The 25,380-nt window shown below is 50.2% G+C and overlaps 1 protein-coding gene across 4 annotated transcripts in view; it reads right to left on the bottom strand.

Annotated features, from left to right (window-relative positions):
- Nucleotides 1-13,510: 13,510 nt before the first annotated feature.
- Pde9a (phosphodiesterase 9A) overlaps nucleotides 13,511-25,380 on the bottom strand; it is a 91,715-nt gene continuing 79,845 nt past the window's right edge. For 2 of the 4 annotated variants that reach the window (XM_052744508.1, XM_052744505.1), the window contains exons 13-19: nucleotides 24,321-24,477; nucleotides 23,274-23,387; nucleotides 19,268-19,372; nucleotides 18,489-18,617; nucleotides 17,459-17,554; nucleotides 15,865-15,982; nucleotides 13,511-13,888 (exon numbers count right to left, since the gene is read on the bottom strand). In XM_052744508.1, coding sequence (XP_052600468.1) covers nucleotides 15,881-15,982; nucleotides 17,459-17,554; nucleotides 18,489-18,617; nucleotides 19,268-19,372; nucleotides 23,274-23,387; nucleotides 24,321-24,477 — 703 coding nt within the window. In that variant the 3' untranslated portion in view covers nucleotides 13,511-13,888; nucleotides 15,865-15,880. The remainder of the gene's footprint in view (nucleotides 13,889-15,864; nucleotides 15,983-17,458; nucleotides 17,555-18,488; nucleotides 18,618-19,267; nucleotides 19,373-23,273; nucleotides 23,388-24,320; nucleotides 24,478-25,380) is intronic. The other 2 variants (XM_052744506.1, XM_052744507.1) reach the window with 2 other exon arrangements.

Here is a 25,380-nt window from a genome sequence, read left to right as displayed (position 1 = left end):
TCAGTGGCTGTCTGTGTTTAACTTGTGAGGAAAGTGACTTCCCGAAGTAACTTTGTTTCGTAGCTGAGGCTAGCCTTGAACTCCTGATCCTTTCGCATCCACATCCCAAGTGCTGGGATTATAGGTGTGTACCTCTACACTTAGCCTGATTGCTATTAATTTCTGAGGAATTTCTTGTCCTCTTTGTCCTCAGGAGGTGTCTGGTGACCCTGCCCGGCCTTCAGTAGGAAGCCTGTCAGGTCAACTAGCTAGATCTCCCTTCACGATGTCACCTCATAGTGATTCTCCATCCATCCCCTGCTCCAGGGCTGTAAATCCTCTCTCTGGCTGCATGGAGAGCCAGTCTCTCCCCCACTACAAAGCTCCCTGCCTGGTCCCTGCACCTGCTGAGTTGTTGAGAAGTGAGTCTGCCTTGTTGAACTTTGACACTCCCCACTCCCCACCTCATCATAACTTTTCCTTTCACACCGTGAAGAGGGAATGCCTGTATGCTCGCTCGGTTTCTTTGTTCCCTGTGACTCAGCTCTCCGCTGGTTTTGAGGATGATCTGACCCTTCTCATGGTTTGTGTGGGAATGATGTACTTTGAGGCTTTCTAAGCTCTAAGAGGAGAGAGAAGCCACTTTTATGTTTTACTGTAGCTAGATCCTAACGAGCTCCCTCTGTGAGCTCGTCTCCTGAGGGGTCCTGGGCATTGGCAGTACAACACATCATTCGATAAGACCGAGGCAGAAACGAGACGGTACAGAAAACTGGGCCACCCAGGAGGGCTCATGGGTCTAGCTATGAAGATGGGGGAGGTTAGAAAACCCTGTATTCTAATGCAAAGGCCAAAGAGGAACTTACTGAGTTCAGAGCAGGGGGCTGTGCTGTGGAGAGGACTGACCAGTGGAGCCATGGCCCTCAGTAAAGGCAAACTAAGCAAGGATGCAGAGAACCTCAGTGACTACCAGCCAGCCTGGTCTATACAGCACCAGACATACCCTTGTCCAGGGCCATGAGATATATACCAAGACAAAGTGTCTCACAATCCATCAAACCAAGCTGAAGGCACTTGAAGGGATTGAAATGTTACCCACGGCAGCAGACACACCCTTTTCCAGCGCAGTGAAATGTGTACCAAGACAGAGTGTGTCACAATCCATCAAACCAAGCTCAAGGCACTTGAAGGTCGGGACTGAAATGTTACAATGTGATCTTTGTCCACTGTGAAATCAAACTAGGTATCAATAGCCGGAAGACGGCAGGAAACCCTTCAAACAAATGGGGCCAAAGTAACCTAGTTTTAAATGATCCATGGATAAGACAGAGTCTCAAGGGAAATTTGAAAATACAATGTATCAAATTTAGCCCTGCGGCACAGCTAAAGCCTGCCTGGGAAGAAGATTTACAATGCTAATGCTGGGAGAAACACAGAAAGACCAAGTCCCTTAACTTCCACCTCAATAAAAAGGGCCAAATAAACCCAAACAAATCGGAAGGAAGAAATAGAAAAGATGAAATTGAAAACAGTGCAGAAAGTCAGCTCTTTGTCACAGGAGAGAACCAACTACTAACAGTGGGACTGGAAGAGCGGACGTCACCAGACTCTGTGGCAGCAAGGGTGTGGCCAAGGGACACTGCAAAGCATCCACACACACAACCCTGGCAGCTTATGTGAGAGGGACCAACTGTTTGAACAGCAAACACATCTACCACAAGATACTCATTCGAACAGCGCCGGATACTACGAGGGAAATGGGACCAGTGATTAAAATGCACTGTCCACAGGAACATGGCTCTTACCTCAAAGGGAAGAGGAGACAATTTATTCTGGAGCTAAATGTGAATGGCCGTGGTCCAGGAACATAGACTCAGTTTACCCGAATACTATGCTCCGGCATCGTATCAGTTCCATGAGGTTTTTATAGTAATAAAGAAAGCCATAAATCAAGGCATGTTGAGAACACATTAGTGGGAACATCAGGTAGGCAGGTGGGTTTCTGCAAAGCGGGGAACCTCTGCCATAGCCTGGGATGTGTTGGAGGACACTCTCAGCCATTGAGTGGGTGGAAGGCAGAGGTCCGTTTGTACGCTCCAAGAAGATTTACCTAATTTACAGGATATTACATCTTACAGAAAGGTGGCCAATAAATGGCTATGAATGGGGCTAAGATAGCCCAGGGCAATTTGGCTCTGGACCTGCAACACTCCAGCTCCCCCAGATCACAGAGGTTCCAATGAGTGAATCAGCCCTGCAGTGTGACTTTTTCTGGGAAAACTCTCAGTGCACAGTACCCCTCTATCCCCCCATCCCCAGCTGCCCATTCTTCAGGAGTTCCACTGAAAATTATTCCAGGCCTTTGAAGAGGAATTGACACCAACTTATACCCCTTCTTGCAGAAAACTGAGGAAGCAGAAGTCCTTCTCAATTACTGCACGAAGTAGTATTGCTCTGAGACCAAGTCAGAGAGAGACAATAAAGAGGCAGCTGCAGATTAATATCACTTATTAATGCCCATGTAGAAATCCTTAACAAAATACTAACAAGTGGAATTCAGTACATATATATCACAAGAATGGACAATCATGATCAGTTGGAGTTTATTTTGGGATGCAAGAATGGTTCAGTTTTCAAAAACTGACAAGGCAATCCATCACTTTGAAACCAGGGATGCCACTAGGAAATTTCCTAGCCAAAGGTTCTATTTTGTGTTTGTGTGTGTATGTGCACCTGTGTGTTTGTATAGGTGGAGGTCAGAGGTCAACCTTGGGTATTATTTTTGAGGTTCCCTCTACCTTGTTTTTTTGAGACAGGGTCTCCCACTGGCTGAGATTTTTGCCAAGCTGTCTAGGCTGAATGGAGCTCCAGGGATTTGCCTGTCTCTGTCTCCACACCACTGGAATTACATGTGTGCCACCAAGCCTACTTTTTATGTGAGTTCTGGGGCTTGAACTCAGCTCCTCATATTTGTGCGGTTAAAAGGGAAAAATATCACACAGTCATAACAATCAACACTGTAAGAGTGTTTGACAAAATATACCTAGTTACGACACAGGTGCCCTGAAAAAAAGCAGTCGAAAGGAACGTCCTTAATTTGATAAAGAACATCTGCAAATCTATCATTCATGTATAAAGACTGGATCCCCACCATCACCACTGGAGAGGGGAAACATGGCTCTCTCAGCCTTTACTCACCGTGCTGGGAGAGCCTGTGTGAGAAAGTACAAACAGGACATGGACACGGAAGGCACACGGGTCAGGGGTGAGGTTCATCTTGACTGCCAGCCTGACAGGGTTTCCAATCATCCAGGAAACAAACTCCGAATGAGTCTTTGAGGGCATTTCCAGGGAGGCTGGACTGAGCTGGGAAGATCCACCCTGAATGTGAGCAGCACCATTTGGAGAGAGTGAGCTGAGCAGCAGCATTCACCTTTCAATGCTTCCTGACTGTGGCTGCACTGTGGCCAGCTGCCTCAGGCTCCCGCTGCCCTGCTTCCCTGCCATGACACTGTGCCCTCAAAACTTCGAGCCCAAGGAAACCCTTCCGTTGTGGGAATTGGTTCCGTTCAGCCAATGGCTTTGGGGTACAAAGGGTGTGGCTTTTTGTCTACATGTGTGATCCCTTAAGAGTGGAGAGAGTGGAGTCCTGTGCTCTCTCTTGGGTGGTTGGAGACCGGACGGTTGGTTCCCTTCACCCCTGGGCAGAACAGAGGACAACGATGACTGTTTATTTGTTCTGTATCCATGAGTGTATTTTCCCCATTTTATATCTCAATAAATTATTTTTTTTAAAAGATTTATTTATTTATTATGTATACAATGTTCTGCCTGCATGTGGGCCTGCAGACCAGAAGAGGGCACCAGATCTCATTATAGATGGTTGTGAGCCACCATGTGGTTGCTAGGAATTGAACTCAGAACCTTTGGAAGAGTAGCCAGTGCTCTTAACCTCTGAGCCATCTCTCCAGCCCCCCCTCAATAAATTCTTGATATCCTTTGACAGACTCTCGTGGGTTCGCATGGCACCCCACCTTCTCTGAGTTGCTTTGCCAGGTATTTCATCACAGCAGTGAGACAATAACCAACACAGCGGCATGCTCGCTTGCGTTAAAGTCCCCAAGAATTTACAAACCCCGTGAAACAAGATAGCACAATCAAGGCAAGCTCCACCCCTCCCCCAACAAGTCAGCTCGGGGAAGTCATAGAACACCAGACAAATGCACGCACGTCAGTCATGTTTTTAGCAACGAATATGCAGACAACTGCCTTAAAGGTATAACATATCTAATCAGTCGGGGAAAGTAAGTATTTGAGTGTAAATGAACAAAGCAAGCCCCAAATACTGGAGACCAGAACTATCCACGAAAGAAACAAACATCTGAACAAATGCACACACATACCTTGTTCCTGGGTGGGGAGATCCGGTATTGCAAAGATGTCAGTTCATTCTAAATTGAAATGTACATTTAATTCAATTTCTATTAATACACAACGAAATTTAATAAGCACAGGTAAGATGATTCTGAAATATAGGAAGATTGCAATGGTCGATACTGACTGTTACCTTGATAGGGTTTAGAATCACCCACGAGACAAGCCTCTGGGTTTTGCCTGTGAGGGATCATGTTGATTATATTCTTGAGGTGGGAGACCCGTCCTACAAGTGGGTGGTGCTAGTCCCTGAGCAAGAGGCCTGGACTGAGTGACTAGGAGAAAGTGAGCTGAACAATAGCATCTGTCACCCTCTGCTCTCTGACTGCAGCTGCAGTGTGGCCAGCTGCCTCCTGTTTCTGTTGCCCTGATCTCCTCACTGTGTCATTAGAAAACTCACCATGGAGTAGTCAGCATGAAACCTTCTGTAGCCTTTGTCAAAACATTTTGTCACAGAGACAACGGTAAAGAAGCTAGAACAGGGACCAGAGAGATGGCTTGGAGATTAAGAGCACTGGCAGCAATTCCGTAGGATCTGGGTTTGATGCCCAGCACCTACCTAGTGGCTCACAACCATCTCTAACTCCAGTTCTACAGGATCTAGCACCCTCTTCTGGCCTTCTCAGGTACTGCACTCATATGGTTCATGTACATGCAGGCCAAACACCCTGTCTTAAGTTAGGGGTACTACTGCTGTGATGAAACACCATGACCAAAAGCAATTGGGGAGGAAAGGGTTTATTTGTCTTACACCTCTATATCATTGTTCATCACTGAAGAAGTCAGGACAGGAACTCAAACTAGGCAGGAACCTGGAGACAGGAGCTGATGCAGGGGACACAGAAGGACTACTCACTGGCTTGCTTTCCATGACTTGGCTCAACCTGCTTTCTCATAGAAGCCAGGACCACCAGCCCAGGGATGGCACCACCCACAGTGAGCTGAGCCTTCCCCATCGATCACTAATTAAGAAAATGCTCTACAGCTTTGCCTACAGCCTGGATCGTATGGAGGCATTTTCTCAGCTGAGGCTCCCTCCCCTCTGATGACTCTAGCTTGTGTCAAGTTGACATACAACGAGCCAGGACACACCCATACACGTAAAATAAAAACTGTTTTTAAAAAAAGAGGGCAAAATAGAAAAAATATTTTTTGAAAAACTAACATGGGAGGAATTAGGCTCCCTAATTTAAAGAGCTATTATATCGCTGTAATAACTAAAGCCGTGTGATACTGGTAGAAGGGTAGACAGATCAACAGAGTAGAGCCCAAAAATCCAGAAACAGACACCACAGGTATGTTCCACTAGCTTCTCAGAAAGGTATAAAGGCAATTACTAGAGGAAGAGCTTATCTCCCCCTTCACACACATACACACACACACATACACACACACACACACACACACACACACACACACACACACACACACACACACACACACAGGGTTTCTCTGTGTACCCTTGGCTGTCCTAGAACTCTCTCTGTAGATCAGATAGGCCTCAAATTCTGAGATCTACCTGCCTCTGCCTTCGGAGTGCTGGGATTAAAGGCATGCACCACCACCGCCACCACCACTGCCACCGCCACCGCCACCGCCACCGCCGCCAAGGGCCAAGATAGCTTTTCAAAGAAAGATGCCGCAATGACTCGACATCAGATGCAAGCTGGACCTCGACGTCTATGCACAAGCTGATTCCAAAGGATCATAGATTAAAATCTAAAACCATGAAACTCTTAGGAAAAAGACAGACAGACATTCTCAGCATTAAAGGGTAGGCAGACAGTGTTCAAACTTGACAAAGAAAGTAAGCTTGGTGAAAGAAAACCTGATGAAATTGTGCTTCATCAAAAATAATCTGCTATTTGAAAAAGACTGCTTAGAAGACCAAAGGAAGGCTGGGGCCACTACCCAGGAAGACGGTGCCTTGCCCAGCAGCATATGCAATGCCCTGGGTTCCATCCCTGTCCCGTTAGCTTCCTACTGCTGTGATAAAACCTGTGATAACACAGGCAATCTGGAGAGGAAAGGGTTTATGTGGCTTACACTTCCAGGTCACACTCCATCACTGAAGGAGGATAGGGCAGGAACTCGAGGCAAGAGCTGAAGGAGAAGCCGTGGAGGAGTGCTGCTTACTGGCTTGTTCCCCGTGGCTTGCTCAGCCTGCTTTGTTATACAACCCAGGCCCACCTGCCCAGGGGTGGCTCCGCCCACAGTGAGCTGGGCCCTCCCACATCAGTCATTAATCAAGAAAATGCCCTACAGCCTTGCTCACAGGCGAAGCTAATGGATTTTTTTTTTCCTCAATTGAGGGTTCTTCTTCCCAAATGATCCTAGTTTGTGTCAAACTGACAAAAAGCTGGCCAGCGCAGTCCCCAGCGCCACACAGGCTCACACACTGCATCACACACACACTCACTCATTTATTTCGAGGTTGCAAGGCAGCTCCAGCCAGCAGAGGATAAGTGGGACTAAGAACTTTAAAGGTTAACAACAAAGGTAGGGGAGGGCTCAGCAGAGTAGTGCTTGCCACAGAAGCACAAAGGCCTGAGTTCCATCCCCAAAACACAAAGAAGCTGAGGTGGCGGCTTGTACTTATAATCCCAGCTCCGAGGAGGCAGAGACAGGCAGGTGCCTGGGGCTCTCTCTCTAACCTGCTGGCTAGCCTACTTGGAAAGTTCTAGGCCAATGAAAGACACTGACTCAAAAAACAAGGTGAACAGGCTCCTGAGAAATGACTCCCAGGATCGGTGCATGTCTTAGGTACTATTCCATTGCTGTGATAAAACACCATGAACAAGGCAACTTACAAAAGAAAGCATTTAATTGTGTGCATAGTTTCAGAGGGCTAGAGTCCATGGCACTGGGGCAGTAGTCGAATATATCTTGATCCATGAGGTAGAGAGAGCTAACTGGGAATGGCATAGGGTTTTTCTGAAACCTCAAAGCCCACTCCCAGTGACATACCTTCTCCAACAAGATCCACTCATCCTAATTATTCTCAAACTGTTTCACCAAGTATTCAAATAGATGAGTCTTGGGGGGGCATACCCATTCAAACCACTGAAGTGTACATGTACATGGGCATACCCCCATCCCCACCCACAAGAAGGAGGAGGAGGAGGAGGAGGAGGAGGAGGAGGAGGAGGAGGAGGAGGAGGAGGAAAAGGAGAAGGAGGAGAAAGAGAAGGAGGAGAAAGAGAAGGAGGAGGAGGAGGAGGAGGAGGAGGAGGAGATCAGCTCAACAAAAAGCTCACACTTTTCTGGGCATTGATTGCTTCCAGAGAAATCGATTCATAGACATATAAACACCTGCTGGTTAATTACTCACAATTACCCAAACCATGGACCAGCCCAGGTGCCTGTTTACTAGTAACCCACTAGTAACCCAGTACACAAACTGGTCAATCCACACTGGGTACCTGTGCTTGGCAGCGAGGAGGGACATGCTTTTGATAAAGCTATGGCGGTTAATCTCGTTTGTCAACTTGGTGAGATTTAGAATCTTCAGAGAACAAACCACCCGACATCCGTGTAAGGGATTATCTTGATTAGCTTAATTGGGGTGGGAAAACTCATCCTAAATGAGGGTGCCACCATTTCCTGGGGGCTGGGGTCTCAGACAACATACGAAGGAGAGAGTAAGCTGAGCACCAGCATTCTCTTCCTGTTTTTTGGCTGTGGCTGCAAGGTGACCAGCTGCCTTGTGTTCCTGTCACCATTCCTTTGCTGTCGTGACGGACCGCACCCTCAAACTGAGAACCAAAACGTGACCCCTCCTTAAATCGCTTATGTCAAGCATTTTGTCCCAGCAAAAAAAAAGTGACTTCGACAGATTGGATAACCTTGGCGAACCCCTGGGGGTGCAGTGGAGTGGGTGAGAAGGATACTGAGTGCAGAAGGCTAGCCCAAATATTCCCCTGAGTCCCTGGGCATCCTGGAAGCCTGGCAACCCCCAAGGATTCCCAAGAGGCAATGGAGGTATGTAGAGTTGCACTGGTTCTGGAAGTCCTGACTTCTCCCCATACTTAGTGTTTGGAGATCTTCCCCCTCCCTGAAGTGTTAATGCTTGTTGGCCTTGGGGCATTACCATGGGAGCAAGAAGGCTATCTGAGCCTTCTGTGGTTCCTGGTTGACTAGTCTTTGGGCAGAGGAAATCCCACCTCTCATGGAGGAAGATTTAAGGGTTGCCAGGTCCTCCTCAAAGGCCCTCTGACTTGAGCCCTGTCTTAGTTAGGGCTTCTCTTGATGTGAAGAGGTACCATGACCACAGCACCTCTTACAAAGGAAAGCATTAAATTGGGGCTGGCTTACAGTCCAGAGGTTTAGTCCATCATCATCATGGTGGGAAGCATGGTGGCATGCAGGCAGACATGGTGCTGAAGAGGTAGCTGAGAGTTCTACATCTGGATCCGCAGGCAGCAGGAAGAGGGAGTGAGCCATTAGGTCTGGCTTGAGCCTCTTAAACTTCAAAGGCCCCCCCCCATCCCCCCAGTGACACACTGCCTCCAATAAGGCCACACCTACTCCAACAAGACCACATCTCCAATAATGCCACTCCCTATGAGTCTCTGGGGCCATTTTCATTCAGACTACCCTGAGCCCCTATTCCTCCACAGAAGCAGCTGGTCTAGAGTCCTGTGGCCTGGGGTGGCGGGCAGTGGGAAGGGTGAGGTGGCTGGAGATCAAGGTGAGCTAATCCCTCTGGGTTCTGTTTCTTTATTGTTCTGCTTTTGAGCATGTTTGGTAATGTAGATAATAAACCATTTTAAAAATATAATTAAAATATTGTTATATCTTTCCCCCCTCCCTCCTGCCCTTCCTATGTCTGTCTGCCACTCCCCAAATATATGACATCCTCTTTTTTTTGTGATATACATGGATGTTAGTATTTCAGGTCCTGTTTAAGCCGCCATCCTCAGGGTCCTGTTTGTCTGTTTATCTGTCCCCGGGAACTTGCCATCTTCCCACAGTGCCTGTAGTTAGAAGAATGCCTTGTTCTGCAGGCATCCCACAGTCCCCTCCCCCTCTCTCCGGCCTTTTATTCATTCTTAACAGTTGGATGTGTTTTTCCTGAGGACACATGCACAGAGAACAGCTACTCATTTCTTATCTGGGAAGATGCTTTTGTAGATGCCTCCTGGCATGTGAGGACGCTCACCCAATGACTGATGTCCTTCTAAGTAGAGGGAGGTTAGGACACAGCCACATACTGAGGGAATCCGACTTTGCAATGACAGAGATTAATGTAACATTGCCACACACGGGGAACTCCAAAGACGCCCAGGAGCCTCTTTGGAGCTAAAAGACGCTGGAAGGATCCTCTCAGTGAGACCTCCACAGGGAGCAGGCCCTGTAGACCCTGGATCCCCGGCCCTGAACTTCACAAGCCTCTGAGCAGCGAGAATTCTTTTCTGCTGATGTGAACCCCCATTGCATGTGGCCATCTATTAGCACAGTATAGGGCACAAAGCGAGATGAGTGCTCCACAGTTTGAGAGGGTTCAAGCCCGGCCCTGTCAGGCTCTTTGTAGAGCAGGTGGCCTTTTAGTCACTCTCTGTCCTGAAAACAGGGCTTGCCTGGCTCACAGGTATGAGCAGCACAGTGTGAGTCAGCGGGGAGCTAAGGATGCACAGGCCCTCTAAACATCCTGGTGCACATGATGGCTTGTGTATGGGCAGTAGGTGGGTGATACACACAATATCCTGTCTGGCTTCTCCCCAGCCGGCACACTCTGCTCAGAACTCTGTCTCCCCTACAAGCACCAGCCTCCTCAGACGGAGCTGTCTGTCTTTCTGTCTGTCTGGAGTGCTTCCTTCCTCCTTAGCGCTGCAGGGCTGGACATCAGCTGGTGACAGGGGTCCTTGCACACTAACGTGTGGCAGCAGCCAGCTCCACAAACTGGTCAGCAGTCAGCTGCTGCTCAACACATCCCCCTTCTGCAGGCTCACGGGCACATCTGGCGCATTTTGGATTTTTGTTGTTAATCATCTTAAAGGAGAAAAACAAACAAACCCAAACAGGAAGCCTTGAATTCTCAGGACCACAGAGCCTCATCAGACACCGCACAAGGCTTTATGATCAGCTTCCCTGTTTGCCTCTGCTGCCCCGCTCCGAACCCGTCCCCCTGTTCCTGAAGGAAGCCCAAACCGCCTTTATTTTCATCTTGCTGGCTGCCCAGTCTATAAAACGGCTGAATGCTGGACATCTTTCGTCCCTTAGCTTCCTTGCTGTCGGCTGGGAGCAAGGCCAGAGGGGTGATATGGGCACACATTCTCATGAGCATCCATACATGTGCACCCATGGACATGTTCGATACATACCTGCAGGAAGAGTCTCTTCTGCCCAGAGAGATTTGTACTGTGATTTTTGTCTCTTGTGTGAGTGTGTGGGTGAGCAATCTCAGATGTATTCATTCATTCATTCAGCCGATGTTTATTGAGCGCCTAGGAAGTCTTTTTGTTTTTTGTTTTTTTTTTTTTTTTTTGGTTGTTTTTGTTTTTCAAGACAGGGTTTCTTTGTGTAACAGCCCTGGCTCTCCCGGAACTCACTCTGTAGACCAGGCTGGCCTCGAACTCATAGAGAACTGCCTGCCTCTGCCTCCTAAGTGCTGGGATTAAAGGCATGGGCCACCACCGCCCCGCTAGTGCCTTGGAAGTCTTACTCATCAAAATGAACCCTGGAGTGTTCAGGGTCCTAGGAAGTTTATTTGTTTATTTTAGGACACAGTTTCTCTATGTAGATCTGGCTGTCCTGGAACTCATGCTGTAGACCAGGCTAGTCTCAAACTCAGAGATCCATCTGCCTGTGCCTCCTGAGTGCTGGGAGTAAAGTCATTTGTTTCTCCGTTCCTCGAAGTTGTTTTTGCAGGACACCTGCCTACATGAGCAATTTGGGCCCCCCACAATCAGGATATCACACTGTGATGAGAGCCCCACATCCTGTGAGTCCAGGAGAGAATGTGTGGGGCAAATGGCATCTGTGCAGCCAGCTGTGGGGGCCCAGGCCTGGAGTTCCTGGCTGACTCAGGTGTGGTCATAGAACAGCTCCAAAGACAGAGGCAGGAAGGAGCCCAGGTAGGACCCTTGCCCAGTGACCTGGCCAACTTGGTGTATCTTTTAGGCATGGCAACGAGACCTAGTACATCCAAGGAGGTACCAGGGTGTAGCCCAAGCTGCCCACACACAGCGTTCATGGGTGGATCCAGTTCTAGGGGAGCAGCAGCAACAGTGTTGTTGGTTGTGCGAGGCCTTCAGAAGGGCTGGGATTGACAGCTTGGGCAGAAAAATCCCTGGCTTCAGCCCTGGGACAGGGGTTGGCTGGTCACTTTAGAGTGTAAGGAAGGACAATAAAGCCTGGAAAGGGAGAGGGGCCCAGTGAGGTGGGATGGGGCTGGGTCAAAGGTCAGGAAATGTCAGACAACAGATATTGGAGCAGAGTTCAGTCAGGACATCCCCTGGTGGTGATGACCATGTTCGTTGCCCTAGGATGCATTCGTTTATCCAGCCCAGGAGATGGTGTGAGGAGATCCAGGCTAGGCCCTTATGATGGGGGGTATCCTGGGTTATTCATGTGGCATTGAGTTCCAGTTCCAGAAGGCAGAGGATGAGGCTTGGGAGAGGGACAGAGAGATGGGAAAGGGGGAAGAGAGAAGCGGGGGGGGGGGGGGGGGGGGGGGGGGGGCGGGCGGGGGAAGGTGGAGGCAGAAGCAGCTCAGGGGAGCAGTTGTCTGGATCCACCCAGAAAAGGCTGAGGTGGAATTGTCATCTGGAACCTTGATGGATGAAACTGAGTCTGGAACTGTGGGGGAGCACTTTCTGGGGGGTGGGGGGGATGGGGGCTGCAGCTGCAGGGAGGGAGACAAGCCGAGGTGGGAAGGTGAGGGGAACAATCCTGCTGCCCTTGGCTAGGTGCTCACTGCCCCTACACAGCATGTGGGGGTAGCACACCACAGACAAGGTTCCTCCCAACTCCCAGGCAGGAAGCCAGAGATCTGGCTGGTCTGAGCCAGCAGGCTCTTTAGGGATAGGACCATCTCCATCCTCCCCTGGGGAGAAGAATGATCAGGTCTCTGGGTCCCTTTTGTTAGGGCACTAGCCTCAGGCATTGGGCTCCACACCCATGGCCTCTTAGTGCCACGTTCAGGACACCACAGCATCCCAGACTACCAATTAGGAAAATACATAATAACCACCGGGTTCAGAGCTCAGAAAATAAAAAGAGCATCTGTGACCAATAAAGATGGTCCCAAGAGGAAAATGAGAAAAGGTTTGATTCCACAGAACAGGAAAGCTGTATGGCCAGTGGGCAAATCAAAAGCTTTCCAACTAAAAAGTAAAAATTGCCGGGCGGTGGTGGCGCACGCCTTTAATCCCAGCACTCGGGAGGCAGAGCCAGGCGGATCTCTGTGAGTTCGAGGCCAGCCTGGGCTACCAAGTGAGTTCCAGGAAAAGGCGCAAAGCTACACAGAGAAACCCTGTCTCGAAAAAAAAAAACCAAAAAAAAAAAAAAAAAAAAAAAAAAAAAAAAAGTAAAAATTACAAGAGGCATTGATCGCCAGGTGGTGGTACCAGGCGCATGCAGCACTCAGGAGGCAGAAGCAGGTGGATCTCTGTGAGTTTGAAGCCAGCCTGGTCTAAAAAATGAGTTTCAGGGCAGCCAGGGCTGTTACACAGAGAAACCCTGTCTCGAGAATTCAGAGTCCAGGAGCATGAGAAGACAAGGGTAAGCAGGGTGTTGTGACATGAGGTGGCTGCGTTCCCTGGGCAGTTACCATGACACCTGGGATGTACCCACTGCCTGTCCTCTGAAAATGAAGGACAGGACATCTCTTCTTTGGGGAAAGAATCCCTTAGATACATTGAGGATTTGAGTAGTAGATCCCAATGCCCTGCAATTGTGCAGCAGCAGCAGCTGTCATTGTCCTGGTGGTCAGGAGGGCATCTGTCTCCCACATCACCTCTTATACAGCCTGACTCATTCCTCAGCTCCTGTACACATCACTGCTGCCTCCCCTCTGTTCATAAACACTGGCCATGCGCACGGCCCCAGGTGCCTCCCGCTTTGTTCATAAACACAGGACACGTGCACGCCCCTGCACTTGGGCACCATTCTGATGTTTAATGTGGAATTTACACGGACCCCTGGGTCACATTACTGTTCAACCATTTGAAGACACATCCCAGGGAAAACCAGAGTCCTTGGAAGCCCGAGTGCCAAACCCAAAGAAAAAGTACAGACCCGTTTCTGTATAAGAATATATTATTTAAAAGACAGTTTAAAAATAAAAATTCTGTACAGCATCATGAATCCTGTTTTTGTATCAGTGAACAAAATGGTTCTTAGAAAACGTGGTCTGTGGCAGGTCATCAGGGGTCGTCTGGGCGTGACCGTCCTTGCGTGGAGGATCCTGTGAAGTCCCCGAGCCCTGTCTGCTCAGAGGCCACAGCTCGGCTGCTTTAACCAGTACAGTCTGCTGGAAAAAGAGGAAGGCAGCATGTTGTCTCTGTGGGGACTGGAGATGGTACAGCCTCAGGATCATGTGGGAAGTGAGATGGAAACAGAATGCGGAAAGACCTGGAGTGGTGGAGCCAGCACTGCTCTTGCAGAGGACCCAAGTTCGAATCCCAGGATCCACAACCACCTGTAACTCCAACTCCAACTGTGTATCCAGGACCCTTTTCTGTTCTCTATGGTACCTGCACTCATGTGCATATACCCATACACACACACACACACACACACACACACACACACACACACACACACACACGCACACTCACACATATATATGTAATTAAAATTAAAAAAAAATTTTTTTTTAAGCAGAAGTAGGGCTAGAGGGGTAATTCAGTGGTTAGGAGCACTGGCTGCTCTTCCAGAGGACCCAGGTTCAATTTCCAGTATCCAGATGGAGGTTCACAACTGTCTATGACTTTAGTTATGATGCCCTCTTCTGACCTCCACAGGCGTCCAACATGCAAGTGGTGTATAGACACACAAGCAGGCGCGCACACACACACACACACACACACACACACACACACACACACACACACACACACACACACAGCCAAAGGGGGTGCTAACTGGGGAATAACAGGAGACCAAGCCTGATAGGACAGGTGGATGTGGGGAAGGGCAGGAATGGATGAGAAGCGGTAACGACATATACGTATGAAGACACCAGGGTGAAAACCCTTCCTTGTATACTAATCTAAAAATATAATAAAATATAAAAGAATGAGGTGGGGGCTGGGGAGATGGCTCACTAGTTAAGAACAGGGGCTGCTCTTGCAGAGGACATGAGCTCAGTTTCCAGTACCCACATGGAAGTTCACAACCATCTGTAACTCCAGTTCCAGAGGATCTGACGCCCTCTTCTGGCCTCTGTGGATTCCAGCACACATGTGCTGCACCTACTCATGCAGGCAAACACACACACACACACACACACACACACACACACACACACACACACACACACACGCACGCAAAATAAAATAAATCTAAAAAAAAAAAAAATGAGGTTGTCAACCACACAACACATGCAGCCCGAATTAGACAATGTCAATGCCACTTTCCTCTCAAGACCATGACCTGGCTTCAAGGCTCACTGGCTGCCTCAGTATGGAACAGCAGCTGCTCAAGTCCCAGTCATGTCACCATGACCTTGGGCTTACAGACAAGAGGCCTGGGGGTTCCCCGAGGTGGGGACACGTGGCTGTCACTTGCAAAGGTTTTACCAAAGGCATGTCCTGGGCTGAAGTCTTTTCTGTTTCCCCTTCAAACTCAGCTTCTCCGGCTCCATGCATAAACCCTCAGCAAACGTGACACTCAACAGCCATGTGCTCAGTTTAGCATGCACCGTAGCATGCGCTGTAGCATTGGCTGGCTGAGTGGTTGTGCTGTGTCAGCCGGAGTCAGGGGACCTGCTCGTGGTGATGAGGGCAAATGCTCTTTAAAAGCTTCTAGTACTCCAGATGCACTTCACAGGATATTTCATCTCATGAGTGGCACACATTTTAATAATTAATCCTTTCTATAACCAAAGGGTGAACCTTTCCAAATCAGAGCCCAGATTGTAACTGGGATATGCAGGATTCAAGTTGCACTTTTCGGAAAGCAGGCTGCATGCTGTGGTTTGACTCTGCTCTCATTCTTAAGTGTAGCAGGCAAATGATAGTTTGCAAGTGTCCCTGGACTGTTCGGGTGCTGATGTTCAGTCCCCACTCTGAGGTTAAAGGTGAAAACACCTGACTGTGGTGTTTGGGGACAGGCTGTGGGAGCAATTAGGACAGACAAAGGTGGACATCCATAACTGAGTTTCTGGTGCTTTATAAGAAGAGGGTAGGGGGCTGAACACACACACACACACACACACACACACACGTATGCACGCATGCATGCACACACGCACGCACGCAAGTACTCCAGAGTCCTCCCACTTACTGTACACACTGAGATATCAGTTTGGAGGAGAATGGCCTTCACTGTTGTTCATATCTCTGTTCTTCTCTGTGGTGTTTTCGTTGCCCCCAGTTGTCAAGCTGTCTGTCTTCTTCTGTAACTAAGAGAGCAAAGGCCAAAGTCAGTCCTGGAGGCAGAGGGCCAGCTCAAGCAGCCTCTTGTCTCAGGAGGCGTCGGCTTGCCTGAAGACACTCAGACACTCTCCGATGCAAAAGATGTCTGCCCACACATACACATGCTATCCAGATTTTCCAGATACAGCCTGGGTGCTTGTGACCTGCTTACAACCCACGACATCATCCTGGTCAGCAATGTCTGGACAAGCTGGCCATGGCCCACAGCCCCAGGCCTGGGGGTTGAGTTCCTGTTTCAGGATCAGTGCTAGCACATCTTTTTCATGTCTCCTTCTCTAGGGCCAGGATGGTATCCTGCAGAGACCTGGCATTCCCATTGGGCAGTGGAATGTAAGATTGAAGACTCAGGTCCCCCAGAGCGATGGCTAATGGGATGGCCATGGTGGCAGAGGCCCTTGCAGCCTTCCCATTGGAGTCTGGACTGGGAATGCCCTTCGGTGTGCACAGCTTCACTCTTAGCCTTTTAGATTTTCAGAGCCGGCATCTTGTGACTTCCTGACAGGGGACTCAGGATTGCTGGTCTGTGCTTTCAGTCAACCTATATGCTTTCAACATATGTCTGTGACATGCCTGGCATTGTACACTGGGGGTGTGCATTGGCAGATGTGGCTGAGGGAGATGTGACCAATACCGGCCACACATAGGAAAGAAGGCAGAAAAGATGGAACAGGCCCCTCCATTACCGGGGAGCTTGGATGGATGGGTACTGAGCAGGAAATGAGAGCATGGGGGGCATCTTAGGTGTTGAGGTCACAGCGGCCAAGGAGAGGTCTGGAGTGTATAAGGAGTAGGGAAGCTTTTCTAGGTGCATGGGTGTCCTGGTAGGAGCAGGGGGTATTGTGGGTAAAGAAAGACTGCACCCAGCAGCCACATCAGGCAGGAGACATGGACTGAGTTCTTAGTGTCAGCGCTTCCGAAAGAAGAGATGTTCACAAGGGCTCCAACAACAACAAAAAAACCCTGAATTGCTCGTAGGTATCTATGCCAAGACTAGAGAGGCTCCTACTCTCTCCTGAGATCCAGCATCCCCAGTGCCCTAGAACCTCTCCATCCCCTGGACCACAGGAGTAGCCGAGCTGCCCTGCGTGCTCTGTCTGAAAGCATGGACCTGGGCGCTTGCTTTGTTCTTATGTCTCCTTCAATGAGGCCGTCACTGAACAGGCATCCTGGCCTGGAGGAGGACAGGGGCCAGGGAGGTGCTAAGAGACACTGGAGAGGCTCTGATGCATGGTGGTTCTTCAGGTTCACACAGCTGTGTGCTGGCTCTCATTGGCCAGCAGACTCCGAGGAAAGCATTGCGTTCCCTGGGAAGAGACTCTGCTTTTCGAGAGCATAGCATCTAGACCCCTTGTCTCACTGAGCTTGGCTCTGGTGCCCGCCCTTTGTACAGCCTGGCCGCAAGTCCCCGACTCGCCTGCCTGTGTCCTCTGCACTGCCTTTACCTCCTTCATGGCGTCGTCCATCTGCTTCAGCTCCTCATAGTGTTCTCGAGACTCCCAGAGTGGCCGTAGCATGGTCTCCTCGACAATGGGGAAGAGCTGGGGAGGGGAGGGTCCAAGGTCAGCCCGCCATTGTTAAGCTGCAGAGAACACTGGAGGACAGCTGTCAGGCCCTTGGGGTACCTGGGAGCCCCAGGGGTCTCACTTCCCAGTGGCCTCAAATCAAGGCCTTCAGAGAAACCCAAGGTGATGGGATGTGAATCTCCTGGCCAGTTCCAAGTCCTGGAGACCCTGGCACAGACCCACCCATCTCCCATTTCTGTCTCTGGCACAGATTTCCCCCTCCAAAATTTCTAAGAGGACCCCAGAAAGCCTACTAACTTCTCCTGTCCCCACTCCTTCCAGCAAGACAAGGGGTAGGTATGGCCTCAGAGGATCTTATGTAAGGGACGGACCTGACAAAATTCCCGGTGGTGGTCATGGGAATGAAAAGGATGTGGGTGGCTCTGAGACACCCGGAGAATGATGGGCACGAGGTGGGGGTGAGACAAATGGGTTGGTGAGAGATAAGTGTGTGTTTGGGACCCTGGGGGCTGGAAGTGGTGGCCTTAGGCACAACGCATGGGCAGCTCTGGGGCTTGGGAGGTGGAGGCACAGAGGTGGGTTCCCCAGCCCCAGGGCACCAATTCCAGGTGCTCCTCTAAGGTGAGGCCTGGAAGGACAGGAGAGCCAACAGCTGGTACAGCTGGCCGGGTCTTAAGGCTGGCAGAGACAGGTGCGGGCAAAGTGGGCACCGAGGGCCTGACAGTAGTCACACGTGGAGCTCTTTGAAGAGCACCGGAGGGGGTGGCACTGGACACAGCAGGAGGAATGGCTGCTAGGCAACCGTCACCGTGACAGCAGAGGATGAAGCTGTAGAGGGTTCACGTGTGTGCACATGCATACACAGTGCATACTCCCGAAATGTGCACGCACACACGCACGTGTGCACCCGTGTGTTGACGGCTGCCGCACCACCGGTAGGACCGCTCACCTTGGTCACTGTCTCAAACATTGGGATCAGGACAAACTTGATGAACCCAATTTGGGCCGTTGCTTTGGTCACTTTGTCTCTGTCCATGAATGGGGCCACTGGAAGGCCTTCTGATTTCTCGCGGTCGCTCTGCAGGGAATACAGGGACGGTGACATTCAAGGCACAAAGGCCCACGGACTCGGGCACACAGAGCAGCCCTGTTCTGAGAGGAAGAGCAGGACATGCCGCCCAGCTGGGATCCTCATGGTCACACAAAAGCGGTACCATGGCGAGGACACAGAGAACCCGCGGTGAATGGGCTACGTACAAGCCAAGGCGAGGTGAGCGGGTCGGAGCCATGGGGACCAAGTCTAGAGACAGGCGGTTTACAAGGCTGCTCTCGACAGCTCCTTGTCTGCATCATTTCATGCCTGTATCTCCCTGTAGCTATCCTATGAAGGCCATCTTGTTTGCATTCACTCCTCCACAGGGGTCCTCCCTCCCCTCAGGTCTTGCTTCTTGACTCACAGCCACATTTCTTGAGTGTGCTTCTAAAAGTAGCTCTGTGAGTGGCAATGGGTGGCAGTTTAATCACCCCCTGCACCCCCCCCTTTTTTCCCTGGTGGCCATGGTCTCACATCTATAACACAGCCTATGTTGTTTCTGCTGTATGTCTACAGACAGTGATGAGGAGGCTGCTGGGGTGTGGGATGGATATGTCAATCACCCTGGTCGGCTCTTTCCGATGCAGCCCCGCCCACAGAGCTGGAAGGAACGCTCACAATTTGGTGTCTCTTACCTGCATGAAATATTCTTCCAATAAACAATCCACCCACGGTTCTGCCACCTCCATGGGACGGACTTCGTTGGAGATATCACAGCATTTTATGAGAATCATCTTCAGCTGAAAGAGACGCCGCATTGAGGGCCATTGATGGCAGACCCCACACACCCACCGCTGCTGTGGATCGACTGGATTCGCCATCATAGGTGGAAAAAAGGAGGGGATGGGGTTGGGGAGTTATGCTGGCCATCGATGACCATGGAGTTTTTCCACCTGGAAGGGTACTCTGCTACAGCACTCTGCACTGGGATCCTTGCAGTCTGGATTTCTCAGTTTCCCTGAGGAAGGATGGGGTCCCATCACACCCACAGAGCATCAGATCACAAGCTTTTAGAACACCAACTGTAAACCATCAAGTTAAAAATTGAGTGCATGCTCAGGCTCTCCCATGCTGAAACTGTCTCACTCTGCAGCTCAGGCTGGCCTTTAGAACTCAAGGCCGGCCTTGAACTCCTATTCTTCCTGCCTCCCAGCTGCCTGGGTTACAGGCTATGTGTCACCATGCCTGGTTCTCAAAACAATGTCGTCGCAGGGCCAAGATAAGAAGATGCAAACTCAAGGTCTGCCTAGGCGACACTGAGTTCATGGCCCACCTGGACAACTCAACGAGACTCTGGTCTCAAACTTCCAAGTAAAAACAGGGCCGGGAACATGGCTGAGCTACGGTACAGTATTTGCCTATCGTACATGAAGTCCATCGCCTTGACACGTAAAATCACTTTACGACTGTGAGAAATATAAGACGAAGATATAGAAAGGACATCGTTAAGAGGCAATGATTAAGAAGGGTGTTGGAAAGAGAGCCCAAGGGGGACCCCTGAGTGGTGGTGAAATGGTGTTAAAGGCCTTGCAACCCCATGTTCCAGAACAGTGGGGATGGGGGAGGTCAGCCCAGCACTGCTTGCCTAGGGGCGTGTCCCTCAGGCAGAACCCTGATTATGGAATTGGAAGATTGCCCAAAATTGTGCAAAAGAGCTTCAGCTCTGCTGTTTCCAGAGCTCTCCTGTACTAGTCCGTCCCTGTGCCTGGGGCTTCATGTGCTGCATGCAGATAGCCATCCCGTGATGAACCGAGCGTGAGCGTGTGACTGCAGGGTCCTGCACAGGTCCACTCCCGCCAGCCTCCATGCCACCCCAGAGCAGATGTCCTTGAAGTACTGTCACGCGCCCACTGCATCCTCTTGGGTGTGGTCTCCAAGGACTGTGTACTTCCTCCCAGGCAGGAGGCTAGCCACTCCCCCAGAGTCCAGCAGGGCTGGGGCAGGACAGCCAAAGAATTCTGCCCAAGTGTTTCTCCTGAGCTAGCTAGACCATCACCTTCGCCTGCTGTGGGAGCTGGTGCCTGGTACTCTGGCCTTGGGCCAGGCACAAACATCATTCAATACTGTGACCTTTCTGGATAAAAGTGGGGGCTACTGTCCAGGGTCTGAGGGTGAGCAAGCAGAAACGTCCATCTGAGGCACACAACCTTAAGCCATGGCCTGCCTGCTTTGCTGACTTTTCCATGTAGGAGAGGGAACACGGCCTGGCTACACACAGGCCTTATGTCTGCATAGCAGGGTGGACCGACCCTTCCACTCTGGCTGGGCCTTGAAGGACTTCTGGATATTTGCTGCACAGCCCCATTTCTAGTTCCTGGGTAGCGATCCTTCTTTGCCGCTCTGTATTGGAACTGGCTCCAGCCCAGAGGCAGTTACGAGCTTGGTCTGGATGGCCTCATGGGGGAACTGCCGCAGACTAGACACTGTGGCCTCGGTAGTGGTTGGGTCAGGCATGCTGATATGTCTTTGGGCTGCGTTCTGGGTACTTCTTCTTCCTTGGCCCAGGAGCCCCACCTCCACCCCACCCTCACCATCCTCCCACCACACATAGAGACTTGGACTATGGACTTTTTCTCCCAGTCCTCTCTCAGTCCCTCCCCCAGCCTTTGGGGGCCCTGCCATGATGCAAGTGCAGTCAGCCTGATCCTGTCCCAGGGAGAAGTGGAGCCCTGGGTGGCGGTTCCTCCCATACCTCCAGATCAGTGGGCAGGCGGGCAGAGACCAAGGTAGGCAAATCTGCCTGTGGTCTGGCTTATCGTCCTATCTACCCACCTTCACCCTGGGCAGACCCTTTGAACTCCAGCCTGTCACGCAGCCCAGAAGCTAGCTTTCTGCATATCACAGAGGGAAATAAGGCGTGCGGGGGACAGCCTGCTTGCTTCCCTCAGCCACTTCTGATCGTCCTTGGCTTCATGCTTTTGGTCTTTCCCCAGACTTTGGCAGATCTTGCCATGGATGCCATGTGGCTGTACAGGAGCCCCCTTGTGTCCCTGCTTTTGCATTTTATGCTTTTAGTTACCACCCCCCAAAAAAAACATTAAGTAGAAAGTTCCAGAAATAAATAGCCCATCGGTTTTAACCTCCATGCTGCTCTGAGCAACACAGAAAGATCTCCCGCCATCTTCGTCCTACCCAGGATGGGAGTCTTCTTTCTGACTCTGGTCCATTTTGGACACATTGTCTGCCCATTATCTACGGTGAGGTCCTCTTGTTATTCTGCCTTATTTTGGTGTTGGGCTCTTAAGGGCCTAATTTCTAAGTTAAACTTCATTGCAGAGATGTGTGTGTGTGAAGAGGAAAAAGCACAGTATACACAAGGTTTGTGCACCCCCCCCCCCGCCCCCCCCAGCTTCAGGCACTCACTGGGATCTTGAGAGGTGTCCCCTAAGGACAAGGAGACAACTGTGTCTCTCTTCTTTCCTTAGAATGGGGGTGCTCTTGGAGGCCCTGACTTGGGGAAGACACATCCTCCCACTGTTCGGGTGATAGCCACAAGGGCCCTTCTGTCTCTATACCTCTGTCTGCTCACTAGGAGTCAGTCTTTTGCAGTAATGGCCCCAGAAGGCTCAGCATTATGGGATGGGAAGCCACAAATTCAGCCCAACCTAAGAAAGGCATCTTCATTTACTGTCTGTTAGCTCCTCTGGAGGAGGCAAAGCGATGTTATTGGTTTTTTTTTTTTTTTTTTTTTTTTGGTTTTTCGAGACAGGGTTTCTCTGTGTAGCTTTGCGCCTTTCCTGGAACTCACTTGGTAGCCCAGGCTGGCCTTGAACTCACAGAGATCCACCTGCCTCTGCTTCCCGAGTGCTGGGATTAAAGGCGTGCGCCACCACCACCCGGCGATGTTATTGGTTTTAAAGACTTATTTATTTTTATTTTATGTGAATGAGTGTCTCCCACCCCCCACCCCCCCCACCCCCCCACCCCCGCCACATGTATGTGTATGTACTATGTGTGTGCAGTGGCTGCAGAGGCCAGAAGAGGGCATCGGATCCCCTGGATCTGGATTACAGGTGGTTGTAAGCCACCATATGGAAGCTGGGAATTGAACCCAGGTCCTCTGCAACAGCTGCAAGACCTCTTAACTGCCGAGCCATTTTTCTAGCCCCATGATATGTTTTAAAGAGACAAACAACTTTAAAAGAGACTATGGTGCATGTCTTGAAAGCAAGGCACAGAACAATTAATCTCTGAATGCTGGGGTGCTAATTGTTAATTATTTTGCTAATGCATCTTGCTCATTTTGAAATTAATTAATTTTTGAGACAGGGTCTTACACTATAGTCCAGGCTGGCTCGGAATTCATTATATGTAGCCCAGGTGGCTCTGAACTCACTGCAATCTTTCTGCCTCAGCCTCTCTAGTGTTGGGATTACAGGGATGACCCAGCATGCTGGGTTTGCATTTTGCTTCTCAGAAGGGACAGACACCATGCACACTTAGACCACCTCCTTAAGGGAGAAGGTTGTCCTTGACCCATGGACTCTTCAGGAGGCAGCCTTGTCTACTGCTGGCCCAGGAGCAGTTGTGATACTGAAATCTAGTCACCCCAGCACTCCATGGCCAGGTGAGACACCCGGGTTCCTGGTTCTCCCAACAGCTATGGCTCAGCTTTCCAAAGACCCAACAGACACAACCTACCAGGGTCAGGTGCTCCTCGTTGCTGTAGTCAAAATTCTCCATCTTTTCTTTGAAAGAATCCATAATTTCAGCGTGCCTTGCCATGTCAGTGGCCAAGATCAATGTGATCATCCCCTGAATGGGAAGAAGACACAGTGTCACCACATACCAGGACCTCAGCGGGTGCTCCTCACGCTGTGCTCTGAGCTCCTATGTGATCATGACCCATATGTGTGCTCTGTCTGTCCCTGTGCCATGTCCACAGCTGCAGATCACGGGCTGACAGGGTAACAGATGGGTTGTCACACTGACGTAGAAAACCAAGCAGATTTTAGCCAAGGCCCAAAGTCTCCTCTCCTAGATTTAGTCATCTAGGTCTGCAATTAGCCCTGTACAGAGTTTGCTGACAGCTATCAATAGTGGAGTTTCCAGGACAATTTTCCCATCGTCTCATATAGATTATCCAAGTCGGAACAGACTTGGTAACATTCCCACTATCAAATTTATCAATGAGGATCTAATGGGTTTGTAAACTGTAGCTATGCTATGGCTTGAACATGGCTGATGCCCTCCTAAACTCAGGTTGAAATCTGGTCCCTAGAGTGACTGTGCTAAGAAGAAGTGGGATCTTTAAGGAATGCTTGGCTTCTACCCTCATGAAGCAATTCATATTCTCCCCCACCCACCCAGCACTGGGTTAAATCCACAGGGAGTGAATTCCCACTCTTGCCCTTTGACCATCTGCCCACATCCTTCATCAGAAACAGAGCAGATGTGGATGCCAGACTCTTAGACTCCACAGCCTCCAGAACTATGAGTGAAGATAAACCTCTTCCCTTTTAAAACTACCCAGTCTGTGGTATTTTATGATAGCAGCTGAAACTAGACTAAGGTAGTTACACATCAGGTATCTGCGGCAAAGGCCCATCTCCTTGGGGACCACTTTGGGCCCTGGAGGAAGCAGGTAAAGTGGGCTGGTTCCAGGGTCCCTGGTGGGTACTGCTGTAACCAAGAGCCTCTGAAGTGTGGGGCTCTGCTCTGGCCCTGCAAAGCTCTGGCCCCACACACCTGCCTGATCTGCCTGAAGCCCTCAGGTGGCACGCTGGAGAAGATGTTGCACTCGGGCCTGGCCAGGATCTGGAAGGCAATGGCGCAGTGGTGGTTCTCCAGCGGCGAGATGTCGTTGTAGCGCACAGCCAGTTCCGTGCGGGCGTTGATCTGGTACCTAGGATGTGTGGAGAGAGCAGGAAGTTCAGGCACCCCGCCACTGGCATTTGTACGCCATGGTGCACATGGTTCCTGCAGAAGCTGGAAGTGCCTAAGGGCTAATGACCAGATGCCATCTGCTCACACCAGAAACTCGCTTCACTTGAACCCCGGACTCTCATGCTCCTATAACTAGATATCCCCGGCCTTTAAGTCTAACCCGTGACCTCAGCTCTCTCTCTGGGGTGATGCCTTGAAGGCATCGAGGTTCCAGAAACTGTCCTATTTTCAGTATATGCAAAGACAGGATTTCAGGAAAGAGGAAACAGGTTTGTTTTCTCATCCGCCCCCCCCCCATGTATGTATAAATACGCATATATAACAGGATCTCATTCTGTAGCCCAGGGTGGCCTGGAACCTGGGATCTTTTTGCCTCACTCAGCCTCTAAGAGCTGGGGTTACAGGAAGAGCCCTAATGTGCCATTCTAAGGATTGAATTTTGAGGTTAATGCTAAAATTAACTCTTTGCCAGTCTGTTATTGGCAACTGTGGTGACCAATAAATGTGCAGAAAGGTAATAAATGAGTTATGGGGCATGCCTCTGAGGAGTACTCATGGCCACACTTGGTATCTATTCTGTCCTTCTGAGGAGCAGACATGGCTAGACCTGGGACCCATTCTGTACTGACAGATGGTGGCCCCAAGGACATCTGATGTCCCTGCACAGCCACAAAGGTACGTTAGAAAAAAAAAAACCCTATGTATCACTGAATGCACGCCCGTACCCTGACGAAGGACTCTGTCGGTACCATGGGTAGCATTCTACCTAATGGAGACAGGAGGTGCTTAGTGTCCCCAGACCTGCAGTCCCCCAGCCCTGCCCTCACTCATTCTAGCCCTGACCCTCTGCCTGGGCCTTTGG

This window comes from Peromyscus californicus, unplaced genomic scaffold, assembly GCF_007827085.1.
Source record: "Peromyscus californicus insignis strain IS unplaced genomic scaffold, ASM782708v3 Scaffold_19__1_contigs__length_69161282, whole genome shotgun sequence".
In the NCBI taxonomy this organism is placed as follows: Eukaryota; Metazoa; Chordata; class Mammalia; order Rodentia; family Cricetidae; genus Peromyscus; species Peromyscus californicus.
Note: the sequence above shows the minus strand (reverse complement) of the source record. Positions and strands in the feature narration are given on the sequence as shown.